At 38.9% G+C, this 23,914-nt stretch overlaps 1 protein-coding gene across 18 annotated transcripts in view; it reads right to left on the bottom strand.

Moving 5' to 3' along the window:
- The window catches only part of PRKN (parkin RBR E3 ubiquitin protein ligase), a 1,304,064-nt gene that overhangs the window by 877,098 nt on the left and 403,052 nt on the right, over positions 1 to 23,914 (bottom strand). For all 18 annotated transcript variants that reach the window (XR_014248121.1, XM_082404597.1, XM_082404598.1 and 15 more), the window contains one exon: positions 14,737 to 14,977. Coding sequence is in view for 17 of the 18 variants with exons in the window: in XM_082404597.1 (XP_082260723.1) it covers positions 14,737 to 14,977 (241 nt within the window). In the remaining variant the exon portion in view is untranslated. The remainder of the gene's footprint in view (positions 1 to 14,736; positions 14,978 to 23,914) is intronic.

Raw genomic sequence — 23,914 nt, 5'->3', positions numbered from 1 at the left:
GGGTTGGGGACCCCTGATCTACTGCATGTCAAGCACTGTGTTAGGGACTGTGGACAGCCTAGAAAACTTGAAATCCTGTCTCTTGAAATTTTCTTCCCATTGGGGCTTGTATACCTGTGTGAGCCACTCTGCTGTTTATAATCTTATTTGTATGTGGTAAATCTATTAGATTAACTATGTTAGAAGAGCAAATTTCTTCACACAAGCAAGAAAAATTATTTACCATGAAGACCAGAAGAAAAAAGATACCTATGAAAATTATAAACAGAAGCCAGGAAAATAGCAGGTCTGAAAAATACTGGATTGTTCTGTTAATGAAAAATTACAAAAGGCTCTAATGTTTCTCCATAATAAGTAGCAAGTGGTAGAAATGTGCAATCATACAATAGCCCTAAATTAGTATCACTGAAGACGTGCAACATTTTTTTGAGATGTAATATTTCTTATTGACAAAGAGATTAGATTAAACAAAGGAATTAAAGCTATGGTTATTACTTTATCAGAATAAGGTGACACATCTGAAGTATGGCAGCTATGCCAGCAGTATTAATTAAAGCATAAAATACTTAGTAATAGATATAATCTTTCTCATTTTCATGAAGGAAAATCCTATACAGTCAATTTGAATTATGTTGCCTCACTACCCATGGAACAATTCTAGTTCCTAGTACTCTTGGTCTATCTTTCCCCAAGGTTGTATTTACTTGTTAAATAAAATAATAGTATCAAATGATTCAACGATTTTTAAAGAAAGGTGTCACAGCCATCAGCTACAATCAAAGAATTCTGGCTGGCTCTTTATCATCAAAATGCTCATATTGGCATCAGAAATCCACACAACAAGCAGCTTTTATAAATAACTCCTCAGGCAGAAGTCTCACTCACTAAGCTGTGTCTTTACATTCTTAGTGACAATAAAAAAATTGCATGGCAAACAGCAGCAATCTGTGCAGATTGGCAAATCACACTTGCCTAAGCCATCTCTCTAGGTTAAAATGTTTGCCTTGGTTTGTCAGTAGGTTAGTGAAAAGTACCTTGTCTTTGAAAAGCAGAACATCATGAAAATGCATGCACCTCTTTTTATTGCAGTTATGTAAGGATGAATACTTTTAGACCCATATCAGGATCCATATATTAGATTCATGTAAACGTCAAAAAGACATCAGCAGCATTCAGTGCCCAGTGTGTTGTTTCGCACAATGACTCTAGTCTGAAACATGTGCCCAGTTGATCAAATCTGAATCCATGTGTGCCATATTCTTGCTCACCCAGAACCAAAGCTCCGTCTGAGTCACTATGCTCAACACTAATTTGTCTCTATACTGCTCTCATCTGTCACTGGCTGTCAGGGTCAGGTTGATAAAGTCCCCTGTGGTCCGCATCTGTGATCAGTCCCCAGGTAATCTGCTCTTTCAAAATACTGCACTGAGAAAAAGGGTCCTTTGAGCAAGTTCCAGTAGAAAAAAATTAAAACAACTTCATCTTTTTTTTTTTTTGCCTTATTGAAACTTCATTTCTGTCCATGTGGTTCCCAATGACCAAATACAGATGTCAAAAGCCAAAAATTAATTGTATTTTCTGATGGAATATTCTAAAAGGAGCAGTACATTGCCTAACAGAATATGAGGGAAAAAAGCCAACAACACCATACATGATTTAAGGCTGGAAGGCAATGAAAACATGAAATTCTAGGAGAACAGCCAGAGGAAGTTTTGTTCTTGATGTCATTCCTCATTATCTTAGAATACCCACTGTTCTAATTTGCTCCTAAATATGTGGTGGAAGTGACAACACTTACAAACACATAAATAAATGAATAAAATAAAATAAAATAATACCCCTACTCCAAAAGCAGAATAAGCAGAAAGAAGGTAGTCTCATGAGTAGGAAGTCTCTGGAATGTGGAATGGGGGATCTACCTTCTGCTGTTTTTAATGAATGGATGCAGGTAGCCCTGGATCTATAAACTTAGATTGATTTTAGAGCCCAGGCCCAATATCAGGCCTTTTGATCATGTGAGCTAGAAAAAGGAAGAGTTACAAAAATGGCTAAAAGTTATTAAATATTCAGTATATGCCAGGCACTGGTGTAAGCTCTGGTCGTGAAGTAGCTGGAGTCAACTCTATGAGGTAGGTAATTCAGTATCTCTATATTATAAATGGGGAAACTGAGGCCCAGCATGTTAAGAAAACCAGTGCTTTTCGAACTGTGCATGATTCGCCTGAGGACCTTATTAAAATGCAGTTCCTGATTCAGCAGGTCTGGGATGGAGCCTCAGTTCTGTACGTTTGACAAACTCCCAAGTGACGCTGTTTCTGCTGGCCCACAAGCCACACTCTGAGCAGCAAAAAGTAAGTTGTCCAAGGTCACAGAGCTGGTAAGAAGCAGAGCCAGGATGAGGCTCAGTCAGCTTTGCCACTAAGCTTAGTATCTGTGTCACAGACCCATTGCACCCTGGCGTACTTGCGCATTGGCTCAAGGACTAGAAACAAACGCCTATCACCTTTTCCGATAGTAATTTCCAGCAACAGCAAACATTTATTAAGTGCCTACCAACAGACAGTTACTGTGGAAAACACTTAGGACATAAAAAATATTCCAGGCTCCAAGGATTTTCATTTAATCCACTAGCCAAACAATTGGCCATTTGATTCCCAAGCAAATTACAACTCCACTGGACTGCATGTTCTGGTGAGTTTAATTATCATACACAGAGAAGACAGAGCACTAACTTTCAAAGAATCAGAGCGTAATATCACACCTCTAACACCAAAGGTAGTAAATTTAATTTAATCTTTGGGGATTGAGGAAGAACTTTTAAGATCTTACAGAGGTTTAGGAGTATCATTAGGAAAATTAATTATAGTTCAATAGATTTAGAAGGTGTAGGAGTTTGGGCTTGATTCTATGGTATCACCTAAAAAGTGAATTAAAAAAAGAAGGTCCTGATAGTTTGTTAACTTGTCATGAGAGTTTCAATTTCTTTTATTAAAAGGACATTTTACTAATTCCCATAGGTGGAACAAACATTCCTGAATTAGGTGTAAAATTTTTGGAAGCTCCAGGTCATACAAAACAATACCTTCAATAAATGTTTCACAAAACTTAGGAAGTTTTAAAAGAGTTTGTTATAAGCAGTCAATGTTTACCACTTAATTTGTAATTTTTTTCTTTCTCTTCCTTCTAACCAAATTTTTAAAAAAAATGGAATCCAGCTGCCTGCCTGCATTTCTGGCACATTCTGCAATAATTAGAATGCTCCAACGAGTCCCAAGACAGACTTCACCGGCTGAAAATATCCTACCTCAGCTCCCACTCTCTTGTCAAGTGCAAATCTTACCGTCTTGGCACTTGTCCAACATCCTCCGAAAGTCCCCTAGGCTCCAAGAGCAAAACTGTGAAGGCTCTACCTTGCGGAGCGTTGGAGGCCCCCAGGAGAGGGAGAGGCGTGCACCGCACAGCCCTAGAGGCCTTGCATGAAAGGAGCACACGGGCAGGTCAGACCTCATTTAGTCTAGGGGCAACTTCTCCTCTCCCCTTCTTATCACACTATTACTCTGCAGAGGGGACTTCAGAAGAATTGAAACATCCCGAGGCCCCCAGCAAGTCAGTACCACACTGAACCTTAAAAGCTTTTAACACCGTCATTTCCCACCACTCTCCCCTACAGCTCATTTTTAACTGCTTGTGTTCTAAAAGAGACAACAACAACCAAGAACACGTCCAACAGAGTCACGTGCGCCGAAAACGGGCATAAAAGAGGCGCAGAGTAAGAAGGCCGGCCTCAGTCTGTCTTCCCCATTTTGGGCAGTGAGCTCACCCCACCCAGCCGGCACGGAGTCCTCGCTGAGGTCAACCGCTCACCCATGCAGCGGCTGGAGTTTCCTCTCTGTATTCTCTGACACCCAGAAAAGGACACACTGGCACTTCTTCCAGCTTTACTTGACTGCATATCTCTTATGTATTTAAAAAAAAATTCATCACGTGTGGAACGCTTTCTTAAACACCAGCAGAGAAAGAAAGATGTGACTGAAAGCTATCAAGTCCGTCTTTGGTCACTGAAAGTGTTGGCACTCAGAGCTCTTCACCACAGGAATCACTCCTCTGCCACCCTCCAGACAACTTTCTGTTACCATCAATCCTCTGAAGCCATAATAGAACCCAGCTATGGCCGTCACTGTCTGAAAACTACCCAAGCTCATCCCCCTCTCTGAGTGCAACTAACCTCTTCCCCCATCCTCCAAAGCCCCTCACCACTGGCAAATTCTTCTTGTTTTTCAAAGCCCACCTAGGATGCCTGTCTTAGCCTCTCCCTCCTCAACATCCCCATATTACTTTGATTTACCTCTTTTTCAGAACTCACTTCATTTTAATTTACATACATACATATTCTAAGATGTGAGCTACTTGAGGATCTTGGTCTTCTCATTAACCCTTGGATCTCCTGTTGCCAGTTTATTATACACAAGAAGTTCTTTGCAGTTCTGACACATGCTAAAAACAGGTGGATCATCATGCTAAGTGAAATAAGCCAGTCACAAAAAGACAGAGTAAGATTCCACTTATATAAGGTATCTGGAGTAGTCAAATTCATAGAGATAGAAAGTAGAATGGTGGTTGCCAGGGGCTGCAGGGATGGGGAAACAGGGAGTTGTTGTTTAATGGGTACAGAGTTTCAGTTTTGCAAAATGGAAATGTTTTGAGATTGGTTGCACAACAATGTGAATATCCTTAACACTACTGAACTGTACGCTTAGAAATGGTTAAGATGGTAAATTTCATGTTATGTGTTCTTTGCCACAGTAATGACGATGATGATGATGGTAATAATAAAAGAAGTACTCAGAAGATGGCTGAAAACAGCAAATGAGGGAACTATTTGGTTGACACCTACACTGTTGTGTGTGTGGAGTGCTTGATGATCTCTAACCTCCCCCTTAAAGCGTTCTGATTTCCTCAGGCTTAGAACTGTTACTTGCACTCTGGATACCCCATGGCACATCACACCATGCTACCCACATGCAGTTATTCACCATTTTCCCCTGCCATATGCGATGAGCAAGAATTGAAGAGCTGTAAGAGTCACCTTATATGTTGAATAAAACTTTTTGGCAGTATGACAGTATATCCAGTACCGTCCATATTCCAGGCAATGAAGGTACAAAGTGTATGAGACTTACTTGAATCTGACAAGCGTACCTTCAAAGTGGAAAGCAAAAATGTGACAAGTAATTAATTACACTGAACTAAGTCATCCCTCGGTATCCATGAGGCATTTGTTCCAGGAACCCCTTCAGACACCAAAACCCGTGGATGCTCAAGTCCCTTATATAAAACAGTGTAGTATTTGCATATAACCTACACTTATCCTCTGTGTACTTTAAATCATATCCAAATTACTTATAATAACTAATACAATGCAAATGCTATGTAAATAGTTGTAAATACAATGTAAATGTTATGTAAATAGTTGTCAGGTGATTGGCATATTCAAGTTTTGCTTTTTGGAACTTTCTGGAATTTTTTATTTCTAAATATTTTTCATCTCCAGTTGGTTGAATCCATGGATGTGGAACCTGGGGATACGGAGGGTCAACTGTATATATAAAGTACAATAAAGAGGAAAGAGCAACTCATTCTGCTTTTGCAATGGTATTCATACTTCTTGGAAAGGAATATAGGACTATTTTCCTTACCTCAAAAACCCACCCAAAAATATGTCAGGTTGGCAAAACTCCCACTACACTGAAACATCATTTTCTGTGTTTTCACTTATAATATTGAAAGAGTATATAATAGTAAAATTTTCTTTGTGGAGAAAAAATCAAGTACTTGCAGAATCATAATGTATTTTTAATAATTTGATGTGATAGCAACTTTAAGTTGCTCTAGTATGACTGCCAAAATTTTGTTGTTTCAGGGAAAGTTTAAAGCTGTCCAATGCACCAAGAAATTCACACCCTCTGGCTTAAAGTCATTAGTATATATAATACACATTTTCAAGTACTTGAGATTTGATTTTTGGATAAAATGAGAATTAAGTCTGAAGTTCATCACTTTATTCCATTAGGAGGCTTCCATTACTGGTTTGTATTTGGCAGGTGCTAACTCATTCATAATCCCAGAATAACTTTCGTCTTGTAATACATTCAACCACTGGCAAAAAAATTGCTGATAAGAACATACTCTCTAGTAATCATGATGTATCTACAGTATGTATCCAGGCCTCAAGTCTTAAAAGCAATTTAATTTATTTTGAATAGACTTTATCTCTTAGAGCAATTTTAGGTTCACAGCAAAACTGATCAAAAAGTACAGAGAGTTTCCATATACCCCCTTCCCCAACACACGCCAGCTTGCCCCACTATCAACATCCCTCACCGGAGTAGTGCACTTGTTACAACTAATTAACCTACATTGACACATCATTATGACTCAAAGTCCACCATTTGCTTTAGGGTTCACTCTTAGTATTTTATATTCTATGGGTTTTATAATGACATGGTATCTACCATTTTATCATACAGAATAGTTACTCTGTCCTAAAAATCCTCTGTACTCTGACTATTCATCCCTCCCCACACATACCCCCGGCAAGTTCTGATGTTTTTACTGTCTCCATAGTTTTCTTTTTTCCAGAACGTCATATAGTTGGAATCATACAGTATTAGGCTTCTCAACTTGATTTCACTTAGTAATATGCATTTAAGGTTCCTCCATGTCTTTTCATGGCTTGATAGCTTATTTCTTTTTAGCACTAAGTAATATTGTCTGGATATATCACAGTTTATCTATTTACCTATTTAAGAACATCTTGATTGCTACCAAATTTTGGCAATTATGAATAAAGCTGCTATAAACATCTGTGTGCAGATTATTGTGTGGACATATGTTTTCAACTCATTGGAGTAGACACCAAGGAGCACAATCACTGGATTGTGTGGTGTGTTTAGTTTAGTGAGAAACTGTCAAACCGTCTTCCCAAGTGGTTGTACCATTTTACATCCCCACCAGCAGGAATGAGAGTTGGTGTTGCTCCATATTCCAGCCAGTGTTTGGTGCTGTCAGTGTTTTGGATTTTAGTCATTCTAATAGGTGTGTAATGGTATCTCATTGTTTTTTTAATTTGCAATTCCCTAATGACATGATATTGAGCATCTTTTCATATGGTTATTTGTCATCTGTATATCTTCTTTGGTGAGGTGTCTACTCAGGTCTTTTGCCAATTTTTTACAGGTTGTTCATTTTATTATTGTTGAGTTTTAAGAGATTTTGTATATTTTGAATAACAGTCCTTTATTAAATATGTCTTTTTTGCAAATATTTTCTCCCCATCTGTGGCTCGTCTTTTCATTCTCTTGCCATTGTCTTTCACAGAGCAGACAATTTTAAGTTTAATGAAGTCCAGCTTATCATTTATTTATTTCATGGATCATGCCTTTGGTGTTGTATCAAAAAAGTCATTACCACATTCAAGATCATCTAAATTTTCTCCTATGTTATCTTCCAGGTGTTTTAATTTCATGTCTTACATTCAGGTCTCTGATCCATTTTGAGTCATTTTTTTTTGTGTGACAAGTGTAAAATCTTTGTGTATTTTTTTTTTTTTTTTGCATGTGGATGTCCAGTTCTTCGAGCACATTTGTTGAAAAGACTATTTGTTCTCCATCATATTGCCTTTTCCCCTTGTCAAAGATCAGCTGACCATGTTTATGTGGGTCTATTTCTGGGCTCTCTGTTCTGTAGAACTATTTGTGTATTCTTTCACCACTACTACACTCTCTTAATTGTTGTAGTTTTATAGGAACTCCTAACTTCAGAGACCATCAAGCTTCTGACTTTTTTCTTCTCCTTCAATACTGTGTTGGCTATACTGGGTCTTTTGCCTCTCCATTTAAACTTCAGAATAAGTTTGCTGATATCCACAGAATAACTTGCTAAGATTTTGACTGTAATTGTGTATGTCAAGCTGGGAAGCTGACGTCTTGACAATACTGAGTCTTCTTATCCATGAACATGGAAGGTCACTCCACTTACTTAGTTCGTTGATTTCTTTCAGCAAAGTTGTGTGATTTTCCTCATACAGATCCTGTACATATTTTGTTAGGTTTATATCTAAGTATTTCATTTTAGGGGGTGCTAATGTAAATGGTACTGTGTTTTTAATTTCTAATTACATTTTTTCATTGTTGGTATACAGGATAGCAACTGACTCTTTTATATTAACCTTGTATCCTGCAATCTTGATATAATCACTTCTTAGATCCAAAAGCTTTTTTTTGTCAAATCCTTTAGATTTTCTGCATTGACAATCACATCATCTATGAACAAAGTCAGTTTTATGATTCCTCCCAATCTGTATACCTTTTGTTGCCTTTTATTGACTTATTGCATTAGCTAGGACTTTCAGTATAATGTTGACAAGGAGTGGCAGAGGTAATTTATTCTTAATTTTTTTAAACATTTGTCTATTTTTAATTTTTTCTATTTTACGTTTTCAAGTTCTATTTCAATAATTCATTCCAGGGACTTCCCTGGTGGTCCAGTGGTTAAACTCCAAGCTTCCACTGCAGGGGACACGGGTTCGATCCCTGGTCAGGAACTAAGATCCCACATGCGGCGTGGGGCAGCCAAAACAAACAAACAAAAATTCATTCCAGCATGTAATGCTTCATCAAAAGTAGTCTCTTTCATTTAGTAAAAAGGTGTATAATTATTGTAAAGGAAAATGTTCTTCAAAACTAATGAAATGCGGGCTTCTCTGGTGGCGCAGTGGTTGAGAATCTGCCTGCCAATGCAGGGGACACGGGTTCGAGCCCTGGTCTGGGAAGATCCCACGTGCCGTGGAGCAGCTGGGCCCGTGAGCCACAACTACTGAGCCTGCGCGTCTGGAGCCTGTGCTCCGCAACAAGAGAGGCCGTGATAGTGAGAGGCCCGCGCACCGCGATGAAGAGTGGCCCCCGCTTGCCGCAACTAGAGAAAGCCCTCGCACAGAAACGAAGACCCAACACAGCCAAAAATAAATAAATAAATAAACAAATAAAAACAAAACAAAACTAATGAAATGCTTTGTTAGTAAACTGGGGCAATGAGACTTAGAAAGAACTGGATAAAATTAATGAAAGTTTTCTTTTTAAAGACCCAAAAATTATGAAAAAATAGTACACCTTGTGATATAAAAGTTGAGTTTTAAAATTTGACTACTTGGCTAAAATTAACAATTAACATGATTCTTCAACCATTATAACCAAAATATCTAGAAGAAAAGCAAAAACTCATTCATTCCTTCTGATATGTATATTTAAATGAATACAGACTAGTGGATATGTTGATCACAAGGTTTGGAGTAAGACAGTCCTTAATAGAGTCTTTCTTTGGATTCGTTCCTCAAATGATCTGATACTACTTTCCATCTATTAGGAGGATATTAATATATTCTACCTGATGGGGTTTCTGAAGAATTAAACAAGATATTTCATGGAAGCAGGGCTTAGGACAGTGCCAGGTTCAGGATAAGCATTCATAGATGTTGACTATCATTACCACCAGTTCCTGATGCCATGGGTATTACGGTATTTTGATGATTTGAAACACTGATCCTGTTGCTTCTACCTTGGCATCCTGAAGTTTATTTACAAGCAGCCAAGGTGAACATTCCCTAAGTCACATCATGTCACTCCATCTCTCAAAACTCCTCCAGTGGCTCCCTTCTCACCAGGGTAAAATCTAGGGCCTACAAGACCCTACACAGCCGACAGTTTTCTGAGGCCTGTGAGGACATGGCTGCCCTGGAGAAGGATAATGAGGAGGTTGGTGTGGATTCTGTTGAAGGAGAGGGAGAGGAAGAAGGAGAGGAATACTAATTACCATTCCTTTCAGCCCTGCAGCATGTCATCCTCAGAATTTCAGCTTCAACATTAGCTGACAGGAGTAAAACTTTCTGATTAGACTGTCTTCACTTTCAACTGTGATCATGTATTACTGTCTTCCTTTCTGACTTCCTGTCTCCTACTGTTTCACTTCCTCTGCCCCAGCCATGCTGTCCTCCTTGCTTTCCAATCATGGTCCTGCCTTGGGTCCATACACTCGCTGTCCCCTCTACCTGAGATTCCTGAACCGATGCTCCCTGAAATGCTCTCCTCAATTGTCACTTCATGAGAGAGGCCTCTGACCACCTTATACAAAAGAGCACCCTTTCCAACACTCTGTATTCCCTTTACTATGCTAATTTTTTCACCAGAGAACATATACTTACTAGCTCTTTGGCTTTTTGTTTGTTTGCTTGTTTATTATCTTCTTCCCAACTAGAATGAGATCCAATTGGGTTGGTAATTTTGCTGTTACTATTTCCTGCTACATTCCAGCACCTAGAATTGTGCCTGGCACAGAGTAGGGATTCTCTAATTATTTGTTTAAGTAGTTAGCTAACTGCATGACAAATATTGGAGAATATTCCTATTTTTTCCTAGATTCAATAGCTTCTTTCATCTGATTATCAGGAGGGAATGAATGGTGTTTCTTTAAGGAAACACAAACATAATACGTGAACTTAGTTCATGCATGGGTTCCTTGGAGTCCAGGAATAGCTTACTCGATGTTCTTATTCAAATGTTTATAAAATAATATACAATAACAATATTTTAAAACAATACAAATTCTTACTGTGTAGGACAGTGTTACTCAAAGCTTGGCTCCTGGAACCATACTTTCAGCAAGACCTGGGAACTTGTTAGAAATGCAGATTATCAGTCACCACTCCAGGAAGACTGAGCTGGACCCAGCCCTCAGGTGACACCAATGAGTATTGAACCTTGAGAACCACTGCTTTAAGGAATTCTTAAATGACTCATTTCAGTTCTTTGACACTTCCTCTTAAAAATCATAATCTAACGTGTCCTAGCTTCTAAATACAAATAGTATAAACTGACTATTAATGTAGATCATGACAATGCCTCTTACATTGACCAATTATCTTTTGCACCTATAAATACCTGAAAGACATGCTCTCAAGTTGCAGTTCTTATTTGTTGCATCTACTTTTGTGGCTACAGCCCAGCTCTCCACCTTTTAGAGCCCTCTCACGTTTGGCGAGCACCTAAATTCTTCCTTGTTTAATTCAAATACCCTGGAAACATGCAGAAAATTGGGTTTATTCCTCTTAAATTTCTTTCTTAAAGGCAGAAGTTTTCAAACATTTTTCAACCAGGGACTTTTTTTCTTTTTTTTCCCCAAATGAAATGCACTGTAGATGCTTCGTGTATAAAACTGGTAATTATGAGCCTGCTCTTGCTACTATGGATTGACTTGGTTTGTCCACCTGTCTTTCCCAACCTTCCTCCCACCTGGCTGAAGACTCTAGGTAGGACTCACAGTTGAAAGGTGGGAAAATATTTGCTATAGGGCAGCATTTCTTGGAGTGTGCTCAGCACCAGGATTTCTGAATCTCTGTCCTCAGCTAATGGAATCAGACTTTCTGGCCCTGGAATAAGCATTGAACAAACATTCCCACTAGAGTTTGTGAGTCACTGCTCTAGGAACTCTAAACTGTCATTTTTATTAAAAAAAAAAAAATTGTATAAGCATGTCGTTTGCCCACAGTCATTTCAAATAATCCCATTCAAGGTATTCCATTCATTCAAGCAGTAAAATTAACAAGATATTTTAAGAGGTGAAGTTTCATTTTTCTCTGTATACTGCTGAACAAATCATTAGTTCTAAAAGTTAAATACACAGAAAATTCTGATGAATGGCTTATTACATTTACAGTTTTACATAATTTAGGAAACACTGATCACCGTTTTTTCTTAGAGATTTTGTGGGAAACTACAGTAAATTGAACAAATATCCTGTCCTCAAAGAGATAAAGTATATACAGAAGGAACTAGAGTACAAAATAGAAAATAATAAGAGGTATGAAAGTTCTGAAAAGGAGATGATTCTTTCCACTTCAGAAGATTAAGGGATGACTCCTTGCAGTTCAGAGTTTCAGTTTAATGCAGAATAAAGTCCTAAAGTTGACCTGGAATAACCCATATTTTTTTGCCTGATTCTTTCCAGATGCAACATAACTTACACCACCCCTTCAGCACAGGAAAGGTAACAGGAGAGCTCACTCCTGATCTGTGGTGATGGAAGGAGAAGCACAATAGGATGCTGGTCATCTGGCATGCCAGCAAGTGTTGACAAGGCCAGTCCCCAGCCAGCAAAATACATGCAGCTAACAGGCCACCACTGGTCAGTGGGTAAATGAGAAACAGGGTGATTAGAGGTCAGACTACGTGAGGTCTGTGTGGAAAGTTAAGGTTAAACAGTCCAATAACCAAGCATACAGTAGCCTGCAAGCTCTTGCAACAGTGCTACTGTACTATGTAAATTTATGAGAGTTTCTTTAATCTATTGTTTGGGTTGAAACAATTACATATTTCACTTAAAATCTAAGTAGAATATTAGACATTTAGCAGAATTTTCTGAGAGTGAACCGGTATCTCAATCACTGTAGAAAGAGAATATTTTCTTCAGTAGAAGTATTATGATCTAGCAAGAGAAACAATGGAAGGTGCCAATAATTCCAAATTTATTAATCATAAAATAAAACTCTCAAGAAGACTGAAGGCAATTTTATAATAAAATAAAATAATAAGATTCTACTTTTTAAATCTTCAGATAAATACCAGTGACAAGATAGTAGAATCACAAACATTAGGAAACATTAAAATATGTGAATACCTATAAATAATAATTATTCTGCTTATATTATTATTAATGTTCAGATAATGCACATAAGGATTTAATTTTGCTCTAAACCAACAGTCCCCACCCTTTTTGGCACCAGGGACCGGTTTCGTGGAAGACAATTTTTCCACGGACAGGGAGTGGGGGGTGGTTCAGGTGGTAACGCGAGTGATGGGGAGTGACGGGGAGTGGCAGATGAAGCTTCGCTCGCTTGCCCACCGCTCACCTCCTGCTGTGCGGCCCGGGCTCCTAACAGGCCACGACCGGTACGGGTCCGCGGCCCACGGGTTGGAGACCCCTGCTCTAAAGATTTCCTATCAGATATAAGTTAGGCCATCTAAGTCCAAACTCCTAGTCTTTAAAACCACTTTTTTACATTTTAACCTGTGTCACATTATGGGCGATTCCCTCATATATATCTTCCAATTCATTAATTGTCTCTTTGGCATTGACAAGTTGCTCTTTTAACCAATCTGTTGAGGATGTTTTTTCATTCTAATAGTTAAATTTATGTTCTATTCAATAGCTATCTTTTTCTATTATGTCTGTTTTGTGTTTTGATTTCAATTTTTTATTTTATGTCCTAATTAACATAAAACATTTTTGTTTTGTATTCTGTTTCAAATTTTCATTTTATTTTCTCATGTTTTGGGGGAAACCAATTTTCTAGTTTATGGTGTATGCTCTCCTCCACTCAGGGTAGAATATCCCTTTGTTTGATTTATAATGGGTATCATGAGGACCCCTTCAGTAGGGCTTGTTCATCTCTGGAGGCCATGACCCCCGAGCGTTCTCTGGAATGCTTTTACGTACATTCTGCTTGAAACATCAGGTGTGCCAAAGCTTGGGTTTGATATTTATATTAATTCCTCCTTGTGGACAACATAGGTATTGAGAGGTTTAGGTTTATCTCATTTTCCCCATTTCTCAGTTAGTTTTTCAGTCCCCTAGATGCCCAGTCCATGTAAAGGACATGAAGCCTTCATTCCTTCCACAACCACCTCAGGGCCACCAGAGCACCATGCACTTAAATTCTTGGTTTATTCATTCCTTTATTTAAAGACAGCTGTGTTGTTTCTACTTCTTCACTTAACCCTGGAAAATTTCCTTTTTCTTTTTTTTTTCAATCTCATCTATGATTTTAAAAATATTAATTAAATTTTATTTAGTAATTTTAGCAAGAGGCCTCCATCTTGCTAGTTCCAGAAGTCTCTGACACTGTGAAAGCCATACCAGTCCAGGGCTGCTTACGTCTTCACCTATTGCACGTGGGAGAGAAATAAACTTCTACCTTGCCAAGTCATTGTTATTATTTTGTGTTTTCTGTCACACACAGTCAAAAATAATCCTGTTGTACCTTTGACTATTTAGACTGGAGAATAAAAGACTAAGGGAAACATACTAATATTGTCAAAATAATAAAGCCATTGTCATTCATGCCAAAACAAACTCTTGAAATGGGCTGTAGCATAAAGAGGGAAGAATTCTTTCACACAAAGGATATTATTGATGTTGTAATTTGTTCTTAGAACATGCGAATGACTAAAATTACCTCTGAAGTTCTCTTTCTCCTTTTTTAAAATTTCTCTATATCATCAGAAACATAATCAACCAAAATGTATTTTAAGAAAATAAGAAATAGAAGAAAACAAAGGCAAAAGTTGAGAGGGACATATAGGTACCTTAATCATATATTTTGAGCCTAGCACAATGTACCACATGTCCCCACCACCCCTAGTTCCTCCAAAAGTAAACCCAAGATACTATCACCATGGTCCTGACACCTTCCCCGTCCCTTATGTTCATTCTTAATATGATAGCTCTGTTTCGTTGTACTTATTAAATGTGTCACCTCAAATTTTACATCCACGTACTCTCCTTCTAGTCGTGTCTCCTTCTGGTGATTTAGAACTTGTCATGAACTAAATACACACAGAGTGAGGCCATTCTTTGTGGAGATTTTTACCACACAAAATGCTTTACTAGCCATAGCCAGTCAATTACCTGGCCTTTCAGCTGGTGGGCCACCATTCTCGTTGTCATCCTTCAGAATAATAGCCAGGCCCACTGAGTCGGCTGGGAGGACGGAGCTGCTGAGGTCCACACGAGTTAGGCTCTCAGGCTCCCTCTCAGAGCCCCCCGCGGTGCTCTGTGGGCTGTCCCCTCCAGCTGTGCTGCTTTCTGGGACTTTTCTCTGGGGTCTCAGCACGATGTGAATGATGCTCTGCTGATCCAGGTCACAGCTCTGTGGGAGAGTGAAACAAAAACACAACAAGAAAGGGCAGACATTAAAACACGAGGAGGAGCTGAATTTGTCATCAGTTCTAGAGTGTGTAAAAGACATTGGTTTATGTCCAATGTCTGCATGCAGTCATGGAACTTAAAAGTGACACGTGTGATTGATTGATCAGGAGAGGCACACTCACCCTGCAGCAGGGGCCAACACCTACACATGTGTGCGTTAATGTTGAACTGGGGCCAGAAACTGAAATGTGGGGATAAATGGAACACGACAACAGATGAAAACTGAAGTAATATTCAGAGGGACATGAAATTTAGCGGGAAAGAAACATGTATCACACTGCATACATAACCATACTGAAAAGTAGTATGCTTTTAAAACTGACTTCCTGGAAATATGTCCTTATAATTTTCAAATTTAAATACTAGCACTCATTTCTGTTTTAAAAAGCACAGAGAGTTGGTTAGTACCAACTACAGGGCAATTTTCTCTAGAATTTACAAAACACTTGTTTACAGTAGGCTCCACGTATACCCAGACATCGCTAGCAATCACGCCACCAGGCCAGTGAAGCAAGAGGACAGGGTACCAGTGCCATCTCGGATCATTCACTGTTTTATCCAATCTCACAATTAAAATCAGTGGACGTCTACAAAAATGCTTTGTATCTATATATTAATGTGTACGAACAGGAGACTTTAAAATTTAGTAGAATTAGTAGAAACTAACACAATATTGTAAAGCAACTATACTCCAATAAAAATTAAAATAAAATAAAAGCATAAAAAAAAGAAAAGAAAGTTAGACATCAGGTAATTTATTTGGACAGAAACTATACTAACAAGTTGAATCTCTGTGTCAGAATATCTACTGGGTAGAAACAGTCGTTCATCTGTCTGTCCCTCCTCCCACAGAGCGAGGACCCTCCTCTCTCTACAACACCCCCCACTGCCATTCTCCCTCATCTTAGGAAGTTTAAGTAACACCCACGCAGAACACAACAACACTGGGAACAATCATAACCCCCCAAGTGCTGTGTTATCACTATCAAACTTTTAAGAATGGTGCCTGACACTCATCGGCACTCCTTGCCCACACACCACTGCTTGGTGTCAGCCTCGCCCCCTCAGGAAGGTCACCAGCATGCCCTCCGGTCCCAAATCCCACTCTGATCTCTTCTGGTCCCGTGTCTCGGGTCTCGGTCACATCAACACACTTTCTCTTCCTGCCGCCTGTCCCCGCAGCTTCTGCTCTCCACAGGACTGCTCCTACTCAGCAGTGGTCACTCTGTGTCAATCTCTGTCCCCTCAGTCCGCCCCTACCTGAATTCCCTATTTCTGTCAAGGCATGACCATCACCCATGTTATCCAAGTGTCAAGGCTTCCCCTCCCACCTAAAACTCCAATTATTCTCCTATGTTTTCTAAGGAGGGCTTCACCACCTTGGAACCTTCCTCCCTACTGTTACATCCATCAAGGTGTCAAGAGTAACTAATTCTGACTCAGAAATTCCCTTCACTTCTTCAGCTCCTTTACATCCCAATTGTCACCTCCCCATTTTAGGCCTTCATCATTACAAGAGCTTTGTAATTACTTCCTTACCTCCTGTCTTTCCCCACAAACCTTTGTAGAAGAATCTCTGGTGTGTTCTACATAGTCTTTCTAAAGTGTCTCACTATTACTGGTTAAATATAGTCTAACATCTTACTATCTTCTTCAAGTGTGTTTAGACTCTTCTTTCTAGACCAACTATCTTATGATTTTTATCTTCTTTTCCTCTCCATTATATATGTAGATTATATTATTCTTCAAAAAGTTTTCACTCTCATCTCCCTTCATCCTGCCCTTGATTTTGGGCTAAGCCATGTGATCAGCTTTGGCTAATAGGACATTTCAGATGTGATTGAACCACGGCTTTAGAGTATATTTGCACCACTGCCCTGGCTATCAAAAAAGAATCCCTGGAAGTTTCCACCTCTTCAGCCTGGGCCCCAGAACTGCACACATGGCACAGACCTGAGCCCAAGCCATGGAGAGGATCAAGTGCAACCCCACCTATAGCTTGAGCAGAGTCTTCCAGATAAATGCAGGCTCGGGCTGCAGACCCCCAGCTGACCTGAAGATGCATGGGAAAGAGACGGTTATTAATGTATGGCACTGAGATCTTGTGGTTGTTCACTAAGCAGTAATCGCTGACAATACACTATTTTCCATTCCAATTGGACTAATAGACGTTCTACCACCATTTACCATCACCTCAGTGCTCGGCCAGCTCTCTAGGAACTGTACATAGCCTTTAGCCTAAGTCATATCAAACAAACCAACATCAAGATCTGAGTACACTCAAAAGTGGGCATGTGAGGACATGTGCTTTGCAACAAGGAGAAACAATTGAGAATTAGCATCCTAACATATCCTGAGATTTTCATCCATGTTGTGTTCTTTTCAAAAGGTTCAAAAAATCAGTCAGGTAAAATTCCTCTCTCCACAGTCATAACTTACATGCTTCATGTGATCCTCCCAGATAAAAATAATGTCTTTCTCTCTCATCTGAATCCCGGTAATCTTTGCCTGCTATGCTCTTCTATTGCAGTGATCAGAGCTTGGACATTGTGTGTGTGTGTGTGTGTGTGTGTGTGTGTGTGTGTGTGTGTCTGATCCTCCAACTTAATTTAGAATTCCTTGAGAGCAGCGACTGGGTTACACTTCTACTTTTATTTACCAGAAAGCCTCACACAGCACTTTGAACCTAGCAGATGTAGAAAATTCGTCTATGAATTGAAAAGGTAAATGACTGAGAGGAAATAAGAATGAATGAATGAACAAATATAAGTAGGTATAGACGCATAGACACAATACCTAAAGTGTTCTTCAGGGAGCGAGAAGACTGCAGAGAAAGAACATGGAATTTAAAGTCAAATAGATGTAATTTATTAGCTGCGTGATTTTTGGCAAATTACTTTCCCTGCATAAGCTTCAGTTTCTACATATGTCATCAGCAATAATATTACCAACTTTAATGATTGCTCTGAGATGTAAGGAAATATACAGAGTGCAGACCCAATCCAGTCACAACTCAATACATAATTGTCAGTATCACTATCATCATTTACAAGTTTTGAAAACTAAAGAGGGTGGGTCCTTATCTTGTATAAAGATAAAACCTCAGAATAAAACCTCAGAATCCTTTTTGGCTGCTCCACTCACACAATCTTATTTGGAAAATGTATAAAGAAGGTGGAATAAGCAGAATCTACAGATGTGACAGTTATTCTGGTAACTTTCCAGCCTTTCTGTGAACTAAAAGTTGATACAAAAAATATCCTATATGCTAAGATGCCAGGAAACACATGAAGAACCTGAGCAAATTCTCAGGGGCTGCTAAAATTGGACAAATATGGAAAAAATTAAAAAACTGAGATTTTCCTTTCAAATCCAGATTTTCCTAATGCTCAGAGTAGAGCTGCAAAGGGGAGTAGGAAGACCCCAAACAGATTTCAGTAGTTATATTGATATTTATAGAACATATTTCCCTGAGACTCCATCCATGGTTCAGAGACCATTAACTGCTTAATTCTTTGACTCACTTGTAGAAAACGTTGTTGATTTCGGAAGCAGTCGCTTTGCCAGATGGTGCAAGTGCACCACCATGCTAGTTCAGTTCAAAGCCACATTAATAACATGCCCCATGGGCAATAAATGAGATAAAGTTTAGTTGTCTAGCCACTCCAAAGCCCAAAATAATATTTAGTTCTCTTGGTATATGAATGATCCCTCAGCTTTGGGAGGTAGAGATTTTCACGGGAAGACAGCAGAGTTTTCCAACATTGTTTTAAGCCTCTTCACGGCAAAAACAATGCCTTATTTATCTTTGTTTCCTCAATAACCAGAATATTGCTTGGCAAAGAGGAAACACTTAGTACACTTGTGTTTTCCTTATAACAAGTCATTAATTCAACAAGTAAGGCAGTGACATAAGTCATTTGGTGTGGGCAAAACAAGTGGGTATTCACCCAGCTGGGCTTGGTCTTGTGCCGTCAAGCAGAGATGTTGTCCCACCAGGGACTGAGAGCTCAGTACCATGGGCTCTCTCTCCAGGACTTCAGACTTGGAGATACCCCAGGATTAAGAAAACATCTACAGGAGTTGTCAGCCAACCAATGACCACCTCTCATCCAACTGGCCATTATTCCACGATATACAAGAAATTGATGTAGTTTTCTTTTTCCAAAAAGGAGTCCTTCTGAGGACATGTAGTTAGAATTCAAATATCTGACAGCCTGGTAATATAATTAGAACACTGAAAATAAGCAAAACTTGAAAAACCTGATAATGCTTTTCAAGATATTCTTAACCTTTTTAAACATTGTAAAAATAAGTAATGTTACTCTAACAAGAAAAATTAACAAGGATTGAAAAGTTATTGGAATGTTGTCCAAGCACTTAAAGAAGGGTTACACAGATAATCTCTAAAATGATTAATAATGAGTTTCAAAAATAGTTAATAATGTCACATATTAACAAAATGCTTTCCCGTGCTATGCCGATAACAATTCCATTAATAATAAAAGTAAAATAAATACATAATATGTTTAAGCTTTGTACTATTCTCCAGATTGTGTTACAAGGTCTTCAGATGTAGTAAGTTGTTTAATATCCCCATAGTGATCTGAGGGAGCTGCTCTTACAATCCAGAAGTGAGTTGTATGTAAAGCCAGGAGAACTGTGCCTGGAACAAATTAAGCTCTTTAAACATTACTTGTCTCTGTTGTTCATTTCTATTCCACTTCACAGAAGTTAAAGGTGAGCCACAGAGAAATTCATAACAGGCTTAACATAATCCAGCTCTTAAGTATGAAACCAGGATGGGAATCCAGGCCAAGGACCCCCGATAACCTTCTCTGACTCTCCCGAGCTCCACTATGTGGCTGCAGAGAGGCAGTGAGGCAGTGGGTGGGACAGACAGAGGAGGACAAGCCTATAGGGGCCATGGTGAAGAGTGGGGTTTGGAAGCTGCAATGGATCTGCTTCAGGTACAAAGGAATGATTCGAAGAGCCAGATATGTTAAAAACTAGAGAAGACAGCCACTGGACCGGGGCAACCTGGAGGCCACGGAAGAAAGTTTGTGTGGGTCTGATAAAAAACAAAACCAAACAGGACAACAAGACAATGAAATAAGAATCAGTGCCAGTTATAGATGCATCAGTCAAACCATGCAAAGTAAGAAGAGGGTAGAGGTGGCTTGGCAACAAGGCTGGCAGCCCCCAAAGGTTGGTGCCAGCTTCAGCTGTTTTTAAGTCGGCTCGCCTGCAGATCCCAAACCCCGAGAAGACAGCACTTGTCACACGGGGTTGCACTGCCTATTTATGTGTTTCTCTGTTACCAGACAATCCCATCTTCAAGAAAAGATACTAAATCTTCCTAATGCTGCATCTACAGTATCTACTGTAGTGACCCGGTGGTCACAGTTCACACTCCCTGGGTTTGTTGAACGACTCCATGATCCTGTGAAGCACATGCCAATTGCTGCAGCCATTGCAGAGGTAAGGAAATGTGTCAGATGGCTTTAGTGAGTCGCCTAAATATGACACATAATTAGGAAATGAAAGAGCCAGCTCCACGGCCCATGTTTTCTGGCTCTCAGCCCAATGCTCTTTCAAATATCCCACTTTGGACTCCCCACATTTCTGAGTTCATCATACAAGGATACATGTTAGACAGAACCTCTAACGAGTTTATATTTTAATTTTGTTTTTAAAGATTTTTTTTTTTTTTGATGTGGACCATTTTCAAAGTCTTTATTGAATTTGTTACAATATTGCTTCTGTTTTATGTTTTGGTTTTTTGGCTCCGAGGCATGTGAGATCTTAGCTCCCCGACCAGGGATCGAACCCATATCTCTTGCATTGGAAGGCGAAGTCTTAACCACTGGACCACCTGAGAAGTCACCAGTTTATTTTATAAGCACACTGATCAATCTACATTCATCACTATACTTGCCATACAAATTTCCATGGTCTTTAAATTAGACTGGCTGCCTTCAATCTCTTCGATATTATTCATTCATTTTCATTCTCTCCAACTCCGTTAAACTCTTGTTTATCATAAAACATGGTTAAAATAATTACAGTTGGAAGGTTGCCCTACTTCCTATTGTGTCCCAACTTTACGTTTTAAGGCCTGAAAATCTTGGATTTTCATTTGGATTTTTAATAGCACACATTTTTTTCCCCCAGAAATGCAATAATATAATCAGCCAAGAATTATCAGATAAAAGATTTCCTAACTTCATAGTCAATGATGTTATCAGATTCTAATTTTAAAAATGATTTTGGCATTAAGGAGCTCTTTCTTAGATAATTTTAAAGAAACACTTTAACACAGCTTAAATTTTCTTTTATTTTCTTCTTCTTTTTTTTTTGGTTATTAAAGATTCAGAATGTTCATTACTTGCTTCTTCTAAAAAGAACATCTAACAAACAGATGTTTGTGTAGGCCCACCAGAGTTTTTTTTTATTTCACCAGAGTTTTTAATACAGTACTACTGTACTTTTCAAGGTACTGTACTGTTAGATTAAAAATGTTTTCTTTATTTTTTGTGTTTGTTTTTTTGTGTTATTTGTGTGAAAGTATTATAAACCTATTACAGTACAGTAATATATAACCAATTGTGTTAGTGGGTAACCTAGGCTAACTTTGTTGGACTTAACGAACAAATTGGAGTTATGAACACACTCTCGGGACAGATCTTGTTCGTATGTAGCGGACTTACTGTAGTATATTTTCTGTGTCAAAGAAAGACAATGCGGCAATTATTTAGGGAGCTATTTAAAGGTATTTTTAAATGTAATGGTTCAGAAATGTTTTGTATGGTTATTGCTAACAATGAGATAATGTGGTTAAAGACAACATGAGCTAAGGGCGTTCGGTGAGAGTCAGAATAACCAAAAAGAAACTATTCCCACTGATTTCTTTCTCTTGTGCTCTAGTTTACCTCCACAGTGGTGAACAAACACTAAATGCCAGTTTATATTAATTGGATGAGAATAAAAACTGTTCCTTCAACTTGATCTTTCATTTTAAAAAAATAGAGACTTTGAAGAGACATATACTTTGTGATTTATGCTTTGAATTTATTTCACATTTCTTACGGCTAGTTTTTATTATGATCAAAGGTATTATGCTACACAGAGATCCTGAAAGGCCCCCTCTCTGGTTGCCAAAGGCTGAGTAATACAATTACTGGGAAAGGTCAATTAGCCCCACACTAATTAGCCAGTGTGGGTCTGAGCCATGTCACCCTCAAGTCCCTCCCATGGCAGGCCTGGGGCCATTTCACTGCTCATTAGGACCCATACAGAGGGAGCTCAGTGGGGAGGGGAAGGAGACAAAGCAAGAATCAACTGACTGCTCTCCTTAGCTATGGGGTAAGTGATCTACTGTGAGAAGAGGTCGCGCAGGTGAGGTCTGGGATTCCATTCATCCGTGCCCACCCTTTCCTAAACACAAAGGATAACAGGGAATCAATCCTATGCCTAAAACCAAGTTAAAATTGTGTTTTATGTTGTAAAGTTTACAAGAAATGCCCCCCCCCCACAGTGTCGTTCCTCTAAACATTACTTTATCACAAGTTATGATATATTGTTATAAATAATTTAAATATATATGGAATTTTAACATAATTAAACTAATTTTTTACAAATCATTACATACAATGAATGGTATTGCTTGTGGGGGAGTGTCAGGGTTAACAAACAGACCCTCCTCCTTGTGCATACAGGAAAAAACAGGAATCTTGAATAATAATCTCTATTATGTCTTCCTCCTAAAGATATTTTACCTTGAAATGATTCAACCCTGGGGAAAAAAATATGAAGCAGACAAACTGTCACCCAAACTGTCATTTCACATACCACCTCTCTCTCACTGTGTTCTCCCTTTCCCCAACTCAACAAGAACATCTGTATTGCCAAAGAGATTTTGCTAATAATGTGCAAAAACGATATTTTGTAGCTTTGGGGTCATTTCCAAAAACAACAAACAAACAAACTGGAAAAAAAAAACTTTAAAGGATAAAAACCCCTTTATATTCTTGTTTAAAGCCTATTCCTTTCTAGGCCCGAAAAATCAGCCTCCCTGTTTGCTTCTGGTTTTCTTCTCTTCATCCCTCCTATAATTCCACTTTCTAAAAGAATGTGATGGTCTTTGGATGATCTCCACTCCTCCCCCCTTCCCTTTGGTTCTCTCTCTCTCTCTCTCTCTCTCTCTCTCCCTCCCCTGCCCCTTCCTTTTACCCATCTCTCCTATGCTGTAATTTTAATGCTTTCTCTTGGGTGAACATACAGCATGTGGCCCTGTCCCCTCATTCAGAACCAAAAAGAAGCAGGTGTGCCCCTTGCTTGGTTTCAGCCCAATGCTGGTCACTGTAGAACTGGGAACTAACTAACTAACTAAGCACAGGGAAGGAAATACATTCATTGCTTCAAGGTTGCAATAAGTCAGTAGCCAACTGGAACATAATAAGTTTATTTTATTTCATGACTTTAAAACAAACACTTAGACAACAAAAAAGATGTTTATCTGGAATCAGTGGAAAGCCAGAGTGGTAATTTTGAACTACTGACTACTTTAAATTAGATCCATCCCCAGAAAAAAAAAAAAAAAAAAAAGTCATGAAAAACAAATAAAAAATCTCTTAGGAGAAGAAGCAACGGATATTTCCTTATCCAGTCACACACCTAACCCAGAGCTATAAGAAAAGAGATGAGTGTAGACTCTTGAGGGGAGAAATGTAATCAGGGATCATTTACTCTCAGATACTAAAAGTTTCTCACTAAGTCAGGGAGATGCCCTACTGCCATGTAAGACAATACAGCGAAGCGCCACCCTCTTCACCTGGGTCATTCAGTAAATCTGGGGTGTTGCATGTCCCTTGGGCCC

The sequence above is a fragment of the Balaenoptera borealis genome (assembly GCF_965194805.1).
Source record: "Balaenoptera borealis genome assembly, chromosome: 9".
Lineage (NCBI taxonomy): Eukaryota > Metazoa > Chordata > Mammalia > Artiodactyla > Balaenopteridae > Balaenoptera > Balaenoptera borealis.
This window is presented reverse-complemented; position numbering and strand designations above follow the sequence as displayed.